Source organism: Manihot esculenta, chromosome 14 (genome assembly GCF_001659605.2).
Source record: "Manihot esculenta cultivar AM560-2 chromosome 14, M.esculenta_v8, whole genome shotgun sequence".
In the NCBI taxonomy this organism is placed as follows: Eukaryota; Viridiplantae; Streptophyta; class Magnoliopsida; order Malpighiales; family Euphorbiaceae; genus Manihot; species Manihot esculenta.
The window spans coordinates 4,527,418-4,541,164 of NC_035174.2; the positions used below are offsets into that span (position 1 = coordinate 4,527,418).

At 33.3% G+C, this 13,747-nt stretch overlaps 2 protein-coding genes and 1 long non-coding RNA gene across 7 annotated transcripts; 2 read left to right on the plus strand and 1 right to left on the minus strand.

Annotated features, from left to right (window-relative positions):
- The first annotated feature begins 1,297 nt into the window (after positions 1–1,297).
- LOC110599931 (nucleolar protein 56) lies at positions 1,298–5,063 on the plus strand. The gene is made up of 8 exons (XM_021736557.2): positions 1,298–1,628; positions 2,426–2,640; positions 2,809–2,966; positions 3,065–3,252; positions 3,337–3,589; positions 3,846–3,994; positions 4,084–4,218; positions 4,546–5,063. Exons 1-8 carry the CDS (start codon positions 1,424–1,426, stop codon positions 4,902–4,904), a joined length of 1,662 nt encoding a protein of 553 aa, XP_021592249.1. The 5' UTR covers positions 1,298–1,423; the 3' UTR covers positions 4,905–5,063.
- Positions 5,064–7,088: 2,025 nt separating this feature from the next.
- On the plus strand, positions 7,089–10,769 carry LOC110630837 (adenylate kinase 4). Its single transcript, XM_021778437.2, has 6 exons — positions 7,089–7,349; positions 8,156–8,301; positions 8,404–8,523; positions 8,640–8,807; positions 9,505–9,594; positions 10,376–10,769. The coding sequence occupies exons 1-6, from the start codon at positions 7,235–7,237 to the stop codon at positions 10,475–10,477; spliced, it is 741 nt and encodes a 246-aa protein (XP_021634129.1). The 5' UTR covers positions 7,089–7,234; the 3' UTR covers positions 10,478–10,769.
- Positions 10,770–10,963: 194 nt separating this feature from the next.
- LOC110600297 lies at positions 10,964–13,482 on the minus strand. 5 transcript variants are annotated; one of them, XR_006348607.1, is made up of 6 exons: positions 13,045–13,478; positions 12,871–12,943; positions 12,586–12,694; positions 12,369–12,425; positions 11,818–11,948; positions 10,965–11,381 (listed from the first exon to the last, which is right to left on the minus strand). It is a non-coding gene; the product is annotated as an uncharacterized LOC110600297 (long non-coding RNA). The 5 variants fall into 5 exon arrangements; XR_006348604.1 differs by having other exon boundaries at positions 12,347–12,425; positions 13,045–13,477; XR_006348605.1 differs by having other exon boundaries at positions 12,393–12,425; positions 13,045–13,476.
- Between the last annotated feature and the right edge of the window lie 265 nt (positions 13,483–13,747).

A 13,747-nucleotide genomic window follows, 5' to 3' on the forward strand; every position in this document is an offset into this window, starting at 1 on the left:
GCGATTAAAGGGATATTTGATGATGACTAGGCTCTGGACGCCCCGGCCATGACTGAGCTTGCGCTTGGAAGATTGAGTCTTAGTTTTATTAGGGCTCAATGCATGAGCCTACTCCATATATAAGCCCTAGACTTGCCTTGACGAGCCGGGCTGGACTGCACGTGGGGTCTGATTTTAAATATCCGTTAGCCCTGTAGGACAATGAACCCATGATTTCAGCGTGACTATAACAGAAGGATAAGAATGCAGAATGACAGTTACACGTCAATAGATGACAAAAGAAAAAATGAATAAAAGGGAACAAAGAGAAAAACAAACTAAATTTATCAAAACATATCTTGAGTTTAACCCTTATTTGATCTCAAAAATCAATGTGTATATCCAATCAAAAGAGAAAATAAATAAAAGGAAACAAAAGAGAACAAATCAAACTTATCAAAAATATATTCTGAATTTAACCCTTCTTCTCAAACATCAATGTGTATATCCAATCAATAATATATTATTAATTTAACTATAAAATATATGATAACTTTGGTATATATATATATATATATATAGAAAATTTCAAATTCATCCATATAAATATTTAAAAATTCGCTCAAAAACTAAACCTAATATTTTCATTTTTCATAATTAAACGCGTGAAATTGTTTATTATTAAAATCTATATCTCACAAATATATTTTGTAAAAGATTACACAACAAAAGTATGAACCCGACTCTTTTTTGCTCACAAAGATTAAAGTTCGAACTATGCTAATTTCCTTTTAAAGGGGATTAACATTCAAAGTATAACATATTTAAAAAATATATGAAATCAAGAAATATACAACCCTTTCTGAAAATTATTTACTAATTTTATTGAGTTTTTAATTGTTTTTTTTATAAAAATAGAGTATAAGTTAGGAATTTGTCTTTTTGCAATGGATGATTTTATCTCACTGTTTTTAGGTGGATTATGGGTCATTCGCATTTTAAGAATTATTAGATGTATAAAAATTAATAAAGTTTAATATTTTTATTTTTTAAAATAAATATAATTTATTATAAATTAAAAAAATCTATTATATATAAATACATTTGACATATAACATTATTTATTTCATCAATAGAAAATTCAAGAAAAAATATTGATTATAATTACATTTATTATCTACAAATTTACAAGTGGCTTTGGACTTGGGTGGTTTATGGGCTTTAGGTCCGAAATGCATTTGATTCGTTATGGAATTTGCCTGCACTCAAGCGGATTTACATTTCTGAACCCTAGTTCCGTAAAATTATATTTTTATATAAACCCTAACACCAAAACCCTCAGTACCCCCTTCTCTTTACCATCGGCAGAGAACAAAGGAGGGAAAGGCTATAGCTCATATTGTTTGTTTTCACCTCATTTTTGGGTTGTTTCTTCATCTCAGCCATGGCGCTGTATTTACTATACGAGTCGGCGTCTGGTTATAGTCTCTTTCTAGCTAATGGTCTTGATGAAATTGGGCAGAACACAGAGGCTGTTCGCAGCTCTGTCGCAGATCTCAACCGTTTTGGCAAAGTGGTTCAGTTAACTGCTTTTCATCCTTTCGAGTCGTCTTTAGACGCTCTGAATCAGTGTAACTCTGTCTCTGAAGGTACACTACTTAAGACTATCACTGTAAATATGTGGTTTATGTAGTATTATTTGTTGTTCAATTTAATTATGTTGTCAGATACCGGTAGTCGATTTTCGGAAGTGATATTTGGAGTTACGTCAAGTTCTATTGTATGTTTTCGTTGCCTGGATTTAATTTCAGGGAATATATTTTTGGGTTTGCTAGAAAATAATCATATAGCTAATAAAAAATGTTTGGAAGCTAACTGGTCGGAGGAAATGATGGTTTATCCTATCTGTTCTTATGATTCTAAAAAATTGTGTTACTGTATTCTGCCCATTTCTGTTCTTATCATTCTAAAAAAAAAAATATCCCATTGTATATTTTTGTGTTGAGCATTAGCTCCTGCTTCCTGGTTGGAGGAAATTTCAAGTACCTTCCACGTGATTTAAGCTTGTAATATATGTTCCATATGTGTATCTTGTCTTTTATTTATGTGGTTTCACCTGTTAGTATGCTTTCTTCAATGTCTTAGTGTTGTTATAAATCTGTCCGAGTTCAGACCAGTACAGCTCACTGCAGTCACAGTGAAAAGTAATATTAACTTTTCAATATTGTTTGTTAAGATGTTCTGTTTTGGGAAAGCATGCAGTTCATCTATTTTACTTGTGTGAGGCTCAGTAGATATTGTTTTTCTCTGCCATATGATTAGGGTCCCAAGACTCATTCTTCTGTAGAGATTTTATCATCCTAGATACTGGAATTGGCTATATTCACTACTCACTTTAATAGTACAATTGTGGCTTGCTATAGCATCTATTTATTTTGGTTTGCAGGGCTTATGACGGATGAGTTGAGAAGCTTTTTAGAACTTAATCTCCCAAAAGTGAAGGAAGGTAAAAAGCCAAAGTTTAGTTTAGGAGTTGCGGAGCCTAAGTTGGGGTCGCATATATTTGAAGAGACAAAAATACCTTGCCAAAGCAATGAATTCGTTCTCGAGCTTCTCCGTGGTGTAAGGCTACATTTTGAGAGGTTCATCAAGGATCTAAAGGTTTGCACTTTGCATTTCTTCATGTATATTTTCACTCCAAGTTGTTCCTGGATTACAATGTTATTTTTCTTTTTCAATTTTTTGTTCTTTAGATATCAGAGGTATATCTCACAGAATGCCTTCTTTCTTTTCTCCTTATGCTTTTTCCCCCAACCTTGCGAACTATAGCCTGGTGACTTGGAGAAGGCTCAACTTGGTCTGGGGCACAGTTACAGCAGGGCAAAAGTGAAGTTCAATGTCAACCGAGTTGACAATATGGTTATTCAAGCAATTTTTCTCCTTGATACTCTTGATAAGGATATCAATTCCTTCTCAATGAGAGTCAGGTCAGTTGTTGATTTTTAATACCCGGTGTATATGTTGCTAGACCAATTCTTGAACTATCTAGTCTGTTTGTATCTCCAATAACTCCATTTCTCTGCAGAGAATGGTACTCTTGGCATTTCCCTGAATTAGTGAAAATTGTCAATGACAACTATCTCTATGCAAAACTCGCCAAGTTCATAGAGGACAAGGCAAAGTTGTCTGAAGACAAAATCCCTGAATTGACAGACATACTTGGAGATGAAGAGAAGGCAAAGGAGGTTGTAGAAGCTGCGAAGGCATCAATGGGTAGAATTATCATATCTATATTTCTTATGATATTACCTTTTCAATTCTGATATTTTATTCACTTATTTCTGTTCCTAATTGCAGGGCAGGATTTGTCCCCGATTGACTTGATTAATGTGCAACAGTTTGCTCAGAGGGTAATGGATCTCTCTGAGTATAGGAAAAAGCTCTATGAATATCTGGTTACTAAGATGAATGACATAGCACCTAATTTGGCCTCCTTGATTGGTGAAGTCGTTGGGGCTCGTTTGATTTCACATGCTGGTAGTCTTACGAATCTGGCTAAGTGTCCATCTTCTACCCTTCAGATCCTTGGGGCAGAGAAAGCACTGTTCAGGTGTTCTAACTATTGCTAATTTTATTGTATTTGGTGAATTTCTGCTGAAAAATTAAGACTATTTGTTCTTTCCTACTGGTCTCAATTATTTGATGTCCAGATGTATCATTGTTATCTCTTTGCTTCCTGATGCTGATGCTTATCTCTTTTCAGGTTTCTAAAGATATTATTACTAACTCCATTATGATGCTTTTCCTAGGTATTCTTTTGTCTAGGGTTTTAAGTTCACAGATTCACTTTTTTGTGCTGTCTTTAGGGCACTGAAAACACGAGGAAACACACCAAAATATGGTTTGATTTTCCATTCATCTTTTATTGGTCGAGCATCTGCCCGCAACAAGGGACGCATGGCTCGATATCTAGCAAACAAATGCTCAATTGCTTCTCGCATTGATTGTTTTGCTGGTAAATTCTAATCTTTTGGCTAAATTTTCCCCCTGTTTCATTTTTTTTTTCTCTCTTTAAAGCTCTATTTCCTTTTGGCTGCTTGTCAGATAGCGGCACTACCATTTTTGGAGAGAAACTGAGAGAACAGGTCGAGGAACGATTAGATTTCTATGACAAGGGAGTTGCACCTCGTAAAAACATTGATGTGATGAAAGCTGCAATTGAAAGCACTCAGAATAAAGGTGTGTACCTGAGTGAAAAATGATTGCTGATTCAAGTAGAGTCAGTTTTCCTTTCCTTTTCTTTTCTTTTCTTTTTTGGTGCAAGTGATGGAGAATGTGATATTGTATATTCAGTTGAATTACGGCTGTGCAATCATTATGTCCAGCTAATCCTGCATGGCCGAGGCTAGACATTTTGGATGTATATTTTAATTGATCTTTTTGATTGACGCTGGTCTATATTGCATTAACAATCTTGTGTGTTGGCATATTCACAGTTACCATGCTATCATAATTATACTGGTGGTTTAGTTTCCACCCGATTGATGGTCATGTTGCTTGCTGCAGATATTGAAATGGAAACAGAAGCACCTGCTGGAGCTTCAGCAAAGAAAAGCAAGAAAAAGAAATCAAAATCTGAGGCTACAGACGCTGCTGAACCTATGGCGGAGGATAAACCAGCAGTTGGTGTAAATGGAGATGGTTTAGAGGATGCTAAATCGGAGAAGAAAAAGAAGGAGAAGAGAAAAATTGAGGAGCAAGCTGTGGATAATTCAAATGGTCTAAATGGTGCCAATGCTGAGCAAGACGGAACTACTAAGAAGAAGAAAAAGAAGAAAAGTAAAGATGAAGATATGGAGGATGTGCAGCCTGCTAGCGAAATCAAAAAGAAAAAGAAAAAGAAGTCAAAAAATGAAGATGAATAAATTTTGACAGATGTATCCAAATTGCTACATTAATATTTTCTGTCAGCTGAGTTTTGATTATCAGAGTAGCCTTCTGTTCTCTGTTATTAATATGAATTATCAAGAGATTAGGGTGTTCAGAAGTGTGAAATATTTAAGGAGGTTCTGTTTGTGCTTTAACCATTGGAAGTTTTAACGTTATGTATGTTGTTGGCAAATTTTTTATTATTGCGGTAGATGATACTATCCATGGGCAGTTGTTGGCATTTGCGTATGCTATCGCTTCACGGGTAATGCTGCCACGTTGGTGGTTTATCTTAATGGCAGGCAAAGGTTGTGACTGAATTGGTTGCCGGGTCTAAAATCACAGCTACTCCCTGAGGGCAAGGTTCATCTCATCTTCCCATGATCCTGACCCTGCGTGTGAAATCAAGATGAAACCGTTGGTCTCTTTGAATTTTTGGTCGGACAGAAAATTGTCTTTAAAACCAATGTTATATAATAGTATTTGTCCTGGTGAAAATGTTATCTGCTAAGAATAAGGGTTGGTGTAATATTGTATATTTTGTTTTAACCATTTTTAAAGCATTGTAAGAAATGTGAAATTTAAAAAATTAAAATGTTAATAATAGAATTTATTCAGGAATTTCAATTATACTGTAATTAAATTTTAGGAAAAATTTTATAATATAAAAAAATTATTAATTAATATTTTACTTTTAAAAATATATTAAAATGTCTATTAATTTTTAAAAATATTAAATAATTTATCCATAAATAATAATGACATCTAAAATGCTCTTTATCTGAGTAATTAATTAATAATTTTTTTAAAAAAATTCTAAATATATTTTAATATATCTTTTAAAATTGAAATATTAACAAATAAAATTTTTAAAATTTCAAAATGTTGTATGTATTTTTCCTATCCTATAATAAAAAAATAATTTTTTTTTAAAAAAAATTTTAAAATGCCGAGAATACATGCATAAAAAATATACTCTATGTTTTATTTTAGAGATAATTAGGGTTGTGTGAATATAGTTTATTTTAATTAATTAAAATATTTTTATAATTTTAAAATTATATTAAAATACTCTTATACTTTTATTCTATTAATTAAAAAGATATCCGTTATTTATTTTTATCGCTAAATTTATTTTAAATAATTAAAATATCCATATAATTTTAAGATTAATGTTCTTATATTTTTATTATATTAATTAAGAATACTTATTAAATTTTATTCATTTTGTCTTTATTAATCAAAAATAAAAATTTTAGAATATAAATTCAATTAAGTCCTTATACTTTTACTCAAAGGGTATATAAAGTTTGATTTATTATTATTTTTTTACCAATTAAGTCCATATACTTTTACTTAAAAATAAAATAAATTCAAGTATAAAATAATAATATTTTTAACAATAAAATATCATTTTGAATATTAAAATATTATTTTTATTAATAAAATATTATTTTTATAATTTTTAAAATTATTTACTATCTCTATGTATTTTTTAAACATTTTCATATTAATAAAAATAATAAATTTAAATTAAAAAAATATTATATCAAATTAAAATTTAATTGGCTCTTGAATAAAAGTATATGGGTTGAATTAATTAAAAAAATTTAATTTAATTTAAGTGACTCTTAAATAAAAATATAAAGCTTAATTGGACTTATTTTAAAAATTTTTTATCTCTATATTTTCTTGCATTTTTTTCTATAATTCTCTAAAAAAATAAAGATTTATAATTAATAACAGACTGTGAAAAATTACAATCACTGACGAAACTAATAAATAGTGAGTGAATTATTTAATATTTTTTTAATTTTAATTAATAAATTAATAATAAATAGAAATTAATAAAATGTATTTTTAGCTAATAAATATAATAATATTTTAATATAATTCTAAAATTAAAGTAGATTCTAGTTAATCAGAATAATACAGAAACATAATATCAAAATTATTTTTACTTTTAATTAATAAATTAATAAAAAATTAATGAATCTTTTTATTAACGAAATAAAAATATTTTAATATAATTTTAAAATTATAAGAGTATTTTAATTTATTAGGGTATTAGGACAGTAATTATCCTTTGTTTTAATTAATTCTGAGGGTCAAGGGACGGCCAGGAGGGAAAGAGGAAGTCAAGGGGTAAAAGAGGAAATGGGCAGAAACTGGTAAGAGGGGCACTGCTTGAATTTGAAGCATTGGAAGGTCCGAACAACTGAAAGCATTGAGCACCAAACCCCTTCCACATTCCAGGCGGAAATTCAACTCTCTCTGCGTTTTGCTTGGAAGTGGTACGCGGGAATACTAGTAAAATTTAGACTCAATGGCGAGCATCTCAGCCTCGAACTTGGAAGATGTGCCCTCTGTGGATCTCATGACAGAGCTCCTCCGTCGCATGAAGTGCTCCACTAAACCTGATAAGCGCCTCATTCTCATCGGTCTCTCTCTCTCTCTCTCTCTCTCTGCATATACAATACATTTATGCGTTTATAACATGAGCTTCAATGTCAAGTTCATTCTGTTTCCCTTTGAATTAGTTCTGTGAAATTAAACGGTGCATTCAGATCCTTTAATTGGCTGTCCTTTTTGTTCTGAGTAATTTGCTTACATATTTTGCTTGGTAGCTGGGATAAATTGAGGATATTGGAAGGGATTGTGCTATAGTCAAGTACGAGCTTTTTGTCCCCTTGGTGGATTTTATTTCCCTAATATGTTAGTATTCACAAATGTATGTAATTTTTTTTTTGTATTCATGATGAATTAGGCTTTGTAATAAGATTTAATAATGAACGAAAACAAAGAAGGCCTCTTTTTATTCAGGCCATGTTATTTTATGGTAAGCATGGGCAAGATTATGCTCTTCGGATATTTCTGTAAAACGATGGAATTTCCAGAGGGACGTTCTATAAAGCAGAAATTACAACAAAGCAAAGCGTAAAACAGCTGTCTTTCTTCGTTAAACTCCCTTTACTGATTGCCTTATAATTGGACAAAGAATACTGTTTTTTTTTTCTTTTAGATTTACATGGACAACGCAATATACTATTTCTACTATTGCAGTTTTTATTTTTTAATCTTAGGGTGACTTTTGTCGACTTTATTCTTTTTGTCTTAGGTTCTTATCCAGCACATGTATCTTATGGAAATAGTTAATATGTTGCATTATTGCATATGATTCTTGCAACTGAGCAATACCAGTAAATGCATATTTTCGTATTGTAACCTTTAGTAGTTTGATTGGCAGGTCCACCTGGGTCTGGTAAAGGTACTCAATCACCAATTATTAAGGACGAGTACTGCTTATGCCACTTAGCTACTGGTGATATGCTGAGAGCTGCCGTTGCTGCTAAAACCCCACTTGGTGTTAAGGCCAAGGAGGCTATGGACAAGGTTAAATTTCCTTATGTATTGTTATTTTCCATATCCATCTTGTGCTCTTGCTTCGTTATTATTTCTGAAGTCTGCTAATTCAGTGTTTTGTGGATTTCTCAGGGTGAACTTGTATCTGATGACTTGGTTGTTGGAATTATTGATGAAGCAATGAAGAAGCCTTCATGCCAGAAAGGTTTCATTCTTGACGGATTTCCTAGAACTGTGGTCCAAGCACAAAAGGTGCCACTCTTATCATATATATATATATATATGCATCTAAATTATGGTTTTGTTGATTGCTCAACTGATTTCTCTATGGTGCATTCCTAACCTTACTGTCTTGTGATTATGTCCAGCTTGATGAGATGCTTGCAAAGCAGGGAGTTAAAGTTGATAAGGTGCTCAATTTTGCAATTGATGATGTAATTTTGGAGGAAAGAATTACTGGTCGCTGGATCCATCCTTCAAGTGGTAGAACCTATCATACAAAATTTTCACCTCCCAATGTTCCTGGCATAGATGATGTAAGCCAACATGCATGATTCTCATTTGACATATTTTGGTTGTGAAAAATGTATTAATTGTTTTAGGATGTATGCGTTGATAATAGGAGAATTTAGAGTAAAAGAAACTGATTAACAAGTTAATTGTTTATTACACATATAAAGTGGTCCCTTATAGTACTTTCTGAATTGTTCCTGGAGAGTGCTAGCTCCTTTGCTTTTGTCTTTAAATTTAGTACCATTATTTATGTCTAGGCTTAGGATGGTATGACAAGTTTTATTTGGTGTCTGAGGCAATTCCCTGCCTGTATAGTTTTACTGTCAGGAAGTTTACCTGATTGGTTGTTTAGGGGTTGGTTCAAGTTTTTAGAAGTTTCATGCCATCTACCAAGTTTGATGAAAGTGGTCATGCTATCAATTATTTATCTACAGCATCAATGTTTTTATTAAGACATCAATATTACAAATAAGGTAGATTTATTAGAGCTTGTTCAAAATCATTAGTAGGATGCCATTTCACACTTTTATCTTTGTGTATATTTCCTACCAATTTTTTTAAATCACGGATCAGTAAAGTTGTGTTTGAGTGTAGCTTAGACTATAGTCAACTATTTCTGATTTTATATGCTTACCTGGTGATCACTGCATCTCTGTTGTAGTATATTAGCAGTTGAAAGCACATTAACAAACTTCCATCGTTTTGTTTATTTTCTTGAAGGTGACTGGAGAGCCTTTGATTCAACGTAAAGATGATACTGCAGCGGTTCTTAAGTCAAGACTTGAGGCATTTCACAAGCAAACTGAACCAGTATGCTTTCAATTTATTTCATTAGTTTTGGTGACATAAGATAGAGAGTTTTGTGCAATAGTATATGAAGTGCTGCACTAGTTACTAGTTGTTTGCAGGCTAGAAGAAATATGCCTGTGAAACCTTGGTGCAAGAGTAAGGGCCAGATTAGGACATTAATCTTGCACCTTTGAGAAGTGCAAATAGCTTACTGTAATCTATATACATAAATCATAATACCAATTGAAGAGATAGCAGAGCAAATAGTTGGCGCCGGCTTCTAGCCACGGACAACTAACCAAAATGTTCCTTGGTGCAGCTTGATATTCATCTTAAGTGAACACAAGGAAAAACACATTTCTTGGTTAGGCCACTTGGCCTGTCTTAGCATAGGCTTCAAGGCTCTTTGGACTTAAGTTTAAAATTGGTAATAGCCAATCTGAATCAATTGTGATTGGAACGTTTGCTTGCAGCCATTAAGATGAGGGTTGTTTTCATGCATTATCATGAGAATATGAAATTAGCTCTTTTTTCATAGTTTAATTGGTCATTTGGATATCAAGCTAGATCAACTTTTACCTTGTATTTTGAACTGTTACCTTAGCTTTTGTTTGTCTAGCTTGTGATGACACTTTGAAATTATTAATGTGAATTACCTTTCATGTGTTATTTACTAGTGCTCCTAGAATTCAATCACCATGGTTTGTCGTGTTGATTCATTGCTGTTTTGTCCAGTTATGCCGTATTGTCTTTTAGTCGCTCGCTCTGAAAATATGATGGGTTTTGAACATTTGAAATGCAGGTAATCGATTATTATAAGAACAGGGGTGTAGTTGCGGATCTTCGTGCGGAGAAACCTCCAAAAGAGGTCACATCTGAGGTTCAGAAAGTGCTATCCTCGTAAAGCGGGATCGTTAATACTCACAAATGGGTTGATTTTTCCGGCAATTTTAATGGTTTTTTGTTCTCATATGTATTCTAAACATGCTTTCACATGATTATCCTTTTGTTTCTCCTTTATTTTGACCGCAAATTCTGAGTTCAAATAAAATAAGGACGCAAAAACTCTGGTTCATATTTTGAGTGATTGAAGTGATCTATTTTGTACCGCATTCATCTTCTATTCTTGCTGGTAACCAGAGAAGCTGCTTGGTTTCCTTTATAATTTATATATTTGTCTTGGAATTTTCTCGGCATTTTATCATTTTGATCTACATTCTTCCGCTTCTTTACTTTATTGATTGGCAGAACACAAATCCCTTATACCCTTTACTATCCCAGATCGTTCTTAAATCTTTAGAATCCATTCGACCGTATGGTTTGTAAGGTTCGCTCAATATTCAATGAAATAATTTTCCTATGTGCTCATAATTACAAAATTAATAATAATAATAATAATAATAATAAAAGGGGGGGGGGGGGGGGAACCATTCCACAACCAACGGAGGTCATTTTCTAGTGTAGCATTTTTCATATTGCTTTAAAATTAAAATATAAACTTGCACTTCAATTTTCGAAAGCCGTCGCAACATCAACAACGCAATCGGCAATGTAACAACGTTTTTTGTGAGGCTCAAGGCTCCAGAGACCAACGCGTCAACTGTGATCTTTGCATCCAGCTGAGGAACCTCTTGGAAGAAAGCCTTAATACTCATAGGAATGCTTGACGTCATCAACTGCACACATCTCTCCGATACTGTACATCGTTAATTGTGGGGCACATGCATCAACCGTACGAATCCTCACACCACATGCTAGGATTGGAGCAATGGTCGAACCACAAGGCATGTCATTGAGGACCACTAATACTGCATTCGTAGTAATTTCTCACAAATGATTACTTCAGTCGGGGGTTAATTCCAATACAAACTTTCATGTCAATGACAATAACTTGTGGTATGTAATTGAAACCACAAGCAACTCAAAGTTGAAATCTTTTTGTATTCTATTGCTAGTTCATTTCTTCTAAATTATGCAGAGTGGAATTTGTGTTCTTGGCGGTGGAATGTGTCTTGCGCATCCTCCAATATCAAAATGTTCAAGCATCAGAAATCATATGTTGCATAAAAAAAAGGTCTCATAGAGATCGAAATGGATGTAATTATGCTTGGTTCTAAAAAGTAAACAAAATCAATTCAGTTTAACGAAATAATAGCACCTCCATCAGAATTATTGTAAATCATTTTACTTTATTTTTGGTGGGTTGTGGTAGTAGGGGAAAGGGCAGGCGGCGAGAAAACTGACCTGAACAGGAAGGTTGTGCTTTGGTGCCATCTCCCTAAATAGGAAGTGACTGAATTGGTTGCATAGCGTTGATTTGCATTGTGCTTGATCACGAGCCAAACGTGCATATTGGGCTGATGATTATCTTCATGCTACCATGATAAATAACATATGTCATATTCCTCTGAGTTACTTTCAAAGAAAAAAAAAACTATGCTTACAAATGCACACACATTATTGAATTAGAGTTGCATTATAAGACTATGCAAGTAAGTTGGATGAGAATCTCCCATCTTTTGTATCGATGGCATATGCAGATTCTACAGGTTGGTTCAACGGATATTAGATCCCCTGTCTAGGAGAATGAGCAACTGTAGAAAATCCATAAATACTAACCAAGATATTTAGAGGCAACACTTCTACAATTTCAGTCATTCAGAAGCATGAAATGACATATATTATATACTAGAATTCAAAATTTTCAAACTGAAGCCTGAGAAATTAGATTGATTGCCCCCCCCTAAAAACTTAGAATCAGAAACCGGAGCACCTTAGAGTCTGAGTTGAAGGACCTTAAGAAATTCAAAATCACATACATCATGTTTGCAGCCAGCATGACTTGCCATCATCTACAGAAAAGAAGAAATGTAACAAATCACCATCAAAACACACCCAAATTTGTTTAATTAGAAGCGAAACCATCTCAATGACCACGGCTGCATCCGCTATGCCCCTGTTCCTCACACAAACAAAAAGAAAAGAAGACAATCTTCTCCGGAAGTTACCAACCTCTAGTAGAAGTGAGAGATGCTTTGAGTGAATGGTAGATTTCTTCCCATCAGTTTGATCTCCATTGATTCAGGAGTCAGGACCGATTTGGTAAACACTTTGCTGAACTCTACCAGTGAAAAACAATTATCAAGTAAAGAAAAGCAAACATCAAAACAATAGTAAAACCTATTGCGAAGACAAGAGAACATGTTTACTGATTAACTTGTAATTGGACAACAAATTATATTCTTTTCTATTTTTTATTGTATATTCATATAAAAGCATCTGTAATATGAAGATTACCTTGACAGAAGTTGCCAGGACAGGGACAAGATGAATCTGAGTTTTCACCTTAAACCCATCACTATCGACGTTTCTGTTCAACATAAAAAGCCAAAATCAAAGCTGAGAGCATGCAATCCTAAAATATGAACCCATAAACAACTCATAACGAAGTACATTTATTTATTAAGGAACCTGTCTAAGTGAATTGCCAGTGTGGGGAAATGCACAATGGGCTCCTCGATTCTAACCAGACGCTGTAAAAAAGGAACGAAGCAATCATTTTCTTATCTTACTATCAACCTCACGATCGAACCATATATGCCGTAAACCACCTCCATATGGCTGAACTCCAATCTAAACAAATCAACCAACGATAGAAGTCCACAATTTGATTAATTTTCCCAAGACAGAAAAGGAAAATTTTCTAGGGAAACAAACAAAAGCGCAGAAAGGAAGCAATCAGAGTTATCAACGGCGTGAAAAGCTATAGGAGAGACCGGAGACAACACAGCTTCCATCACTGACTGTGAGTCTCTTCCTTCGCCATTTTCATAAAATTTTTGGAAGAGGAGATCACGGGCTACCAGGGTTTTCATATAGAGCCCAACGCTCGCCTTTCCACTTGGACTGTGGGCATCGAGTCCAGCTTACTTATGGGATAAAGCCCAAATCTCGGAGAATTTATCCTCTGGTCTCCTGCCCGCTCAGGTCCTTCATTAAAATACAAAATATATTTTACAAAAATATTTTTCATATTTTTTATTTTTTAGGTATTCGGAAATACTAATACAAAATCCTGATTAAAGAGGACTAAAACTATTTTAAAAAAAAGTCTTTACTCTTTTTTAAAAAGAAAATTATTTTTTATATTTTATAATTTTTATTTATATTACTA

Excerpts from the sequence above, each read along its gene's own strand:
- LOC110630837 (XM_021778437.2), top strand. The coding sequence starts at position 7,235 with ATGGCGAGCATCTCAGCCTCGAACTTGGAAGATGTGCCCTCTGTGGAT. Across the intron at positions 7,350-8,155 it reads TAAGCGCCTCATTCTCATCG|GTCCACCTGGGTCTGGTAAA; the intron begins GTCTCTCTCTCT and ends TTTGATTGGCAG. Across the intron at positions 8,524-8,639 it reads CTGTGGTCCAAGCACAAAAG|CTTGATGAGATGCTTGCAAA; the intron begins GTGCCACTCTTA and ends GATTATGTCCAG.
- LOC110599931 (XM_021736557.2), top strand. The coding sequence starts at position 1,424 with ATGGCGCTGTATTTACTATACGAGTCGGCGTCTGGTTATAGTCTCTTT. Across the intron at positions 2,967-3,064 it reads TCCTTCTCAATGAGAGTCAG|AGAATGGTACTCTTGGCATT; the intron begins GTCAGTTGTTGA and ends ATTTCTCTGCAG. Across the intron at positions 3,590-3,845 it reads GCAGAGAAAGCACTGTTCAG|GGCACTGAAAACACGAGGAA; the intron begins GTGTTCTAACTA and ends TGCTGTCTTTAG.